General features: G+C 33.8%; 1 protein-coding gene across 2 annotated transcripts in view; it reads left to right on the forward strand.

Moving 5' to 3' along the window:
• LOC106874047 (uncharacterized) overlaps window positions 1-1,981 on the forward strand; it is a 24,314-nt gene extending 22,333 nt beyond the window's left edge. Inside the window, exon 4 of one of the 2 annotated variants that reach the window (XR_008265746.1) lies at window positions 525-573. Coding sequence is in view for 1 of the 2 variants with exons in the window: in XM_052973726.1 (XP_052829686.1) it covers window positions 525-667 (143 nt within the window). In the remaining variant the exon portion in view is untranslated. Of the gene's footprint in view, window positions 1-524 lie in introns of both variants that reach the window. The other variant, XM_052973726.1, reaches the window with a different exon arrangement.
• The last annotated feature ends 1 nt before the right edge of the window (window position 1,982 follows it).

Genomic DNA, 1,982 nt, shown 5'->3' on the forward strand with positions numbered 1-1,982 from the left:
TCATTTAGTTGTATTCAGTTTTCTAGTTTTCTTCAAAAAGAAATTCCAGTATTTCAGTTTATTTTACCTTTATGGTACACCTGTTCTTCTGTGCATTAAATTCAATTGATAATCTAGTGATGTGCACAATTCTTCTATATCAAAATTTTGTTGCATACCCAATTGAATATTAGCTGATGATTCATTTTCTATGGTAATGTTTAAACAAAATTTTAATATTTTTACATTTTGCTCAGTTTACCTGGATTTACCTGTAATTAGAGTCACTTTGAGACAAAAATTATGCAATAGAATTGATTAAGAACCCTTTCTTCAATTATGTTCTAAATATCACATTAATATGTTGAGAAATAAAAAAGTTACAGGTGTATAATGAGACTAGTCTAAATTCATGATTATTTTAGAATTTAATTGAAACTCATGATGGGTGTATTTTGGTCAGAAATATAGTAACGAAAGGGTTAAAAGAAAAAAAAAATTTGTTTTTGAAATGAATAAAGTTTTGTATATGTCATACATTCCAGATAACGGCACTGTTGTTAACCAAATCTCTGAACAAAATGTACTGAAAACGAAGAATCGAATATGTTCCAAAGAAGAGATTGAAAGAAAAAAATTAGAAGCCTTAAAAAGACGAAATTATAGATCAAAGACTAGAAGAAAATGAATTAGCTAAAATCTATACTAAATTTTTTATTTATTTTGTGTGTGTGTGTGTACGTGTGTGCTCATGCGTGCAGTCTGACATGCATAAATTGAGATTACTTAAAACTATAACCATAAAGAGTTATTTGTTATGTTAAGCTCTCACCCCTTACTTGTTGATCTTTTCCATTTCTTTGTTATTCACATTAAAGTGTTTTGAATTTTCTTTTTACTTTCTCCTCTTCTCGCCCTCTCTCTCTCTCTCTCCCCCTCTTTCTCTCTCTTTCTCTCGTGGAAAAATCAAAAATTAAGATGAAAATTTCAAAATTCATCTTTTCAAGTCAGCCAGGAATGAAGCTGCTATCAATGGTACATAACCACACTAAATGCTAATCTGTAATTACTTCTAGAAAGAAAAAGAGAAATGTTTTTTGGTACAGCTGCACAGGTGTAGACGTATGGTAAGCAGCTTGCTTCCCAATCACATTGTTCTGGGTTCAGTCCCACTGTGTAGCATCTTGAGCTAGTGTCTTCACCTATAGCCTAAGGCTGACCAAGACCTCAGTGAATTTGGAAGACGGAAACTGAAAGAAAGCCATTGTTTGTGTGTGTAAGAAGCTTGCTTTGTAACTACATGGTTCCAGTTACAGTCTTACTGTGTGGTACCTTTGGCAAGTGTCTTCTACATTAGCTCCAGGCTGATCAAAGCCTTCTGAGTCGATCTGGTAGATGGAAACGGAAAGAATCCCATTGTGTGTGTGTAAAAGAAGCTCGCTTCCCAACCACATGGTTCTGGTTTCAGTCCCACTGCATGGCACTTTAGTCTAGTGTCTAAAGACTGAAGCAAGCAAATAATCAGATATTGTTGTCAAATGCTGCCAAAGGTGGATGGCATAATCAAATACTATGTATGTACTATTGGGACCAGGATGCCTGAGTGATATTTAATGAATATAATAAATTGCTAATAACCCACTCTAATATCTAACCTTCAGCTTTATCACTGTCGACATTGCACAGGTATTTCAAGCTAGGCACCATGCTTGTCTACTTGCCGTTCTGGAAAGACCTGTAAAGTTCATAGCATTACCTTTTCACGTTCCTTCACTGAATTCTGTAACGATATGGGTGCCAGTTTATTATGCATCTACTTGGCCATTTACTTTGTAACTTGCAGTCAAACCCTGACCCCTAACACAAATCCAGTCATTTCCCTGTGTAGACTACATTAACTGCATGCTAAAGTAGCACCCAATAATATCTATGTTGATCATGTGTTACTATTACTGTGTTTTATATATATATATATATATATATATATATATATATATATATAT

This window comes from Octopus bimaculoides, chromosome 16 (assembly GCF_001194135.2).
Source record: "Octopus bimaculoides isolate UCB-OBI-ISO-001 chromosome 16, ASM119413v2, whole genome shotgun sequence".
Lineage (NCBI taxonomy): Eukaryota > Metazoa > Mollusca > Cephalopoda > Octopoda > Octopodidae > Octopus > Octopus bimaculoides.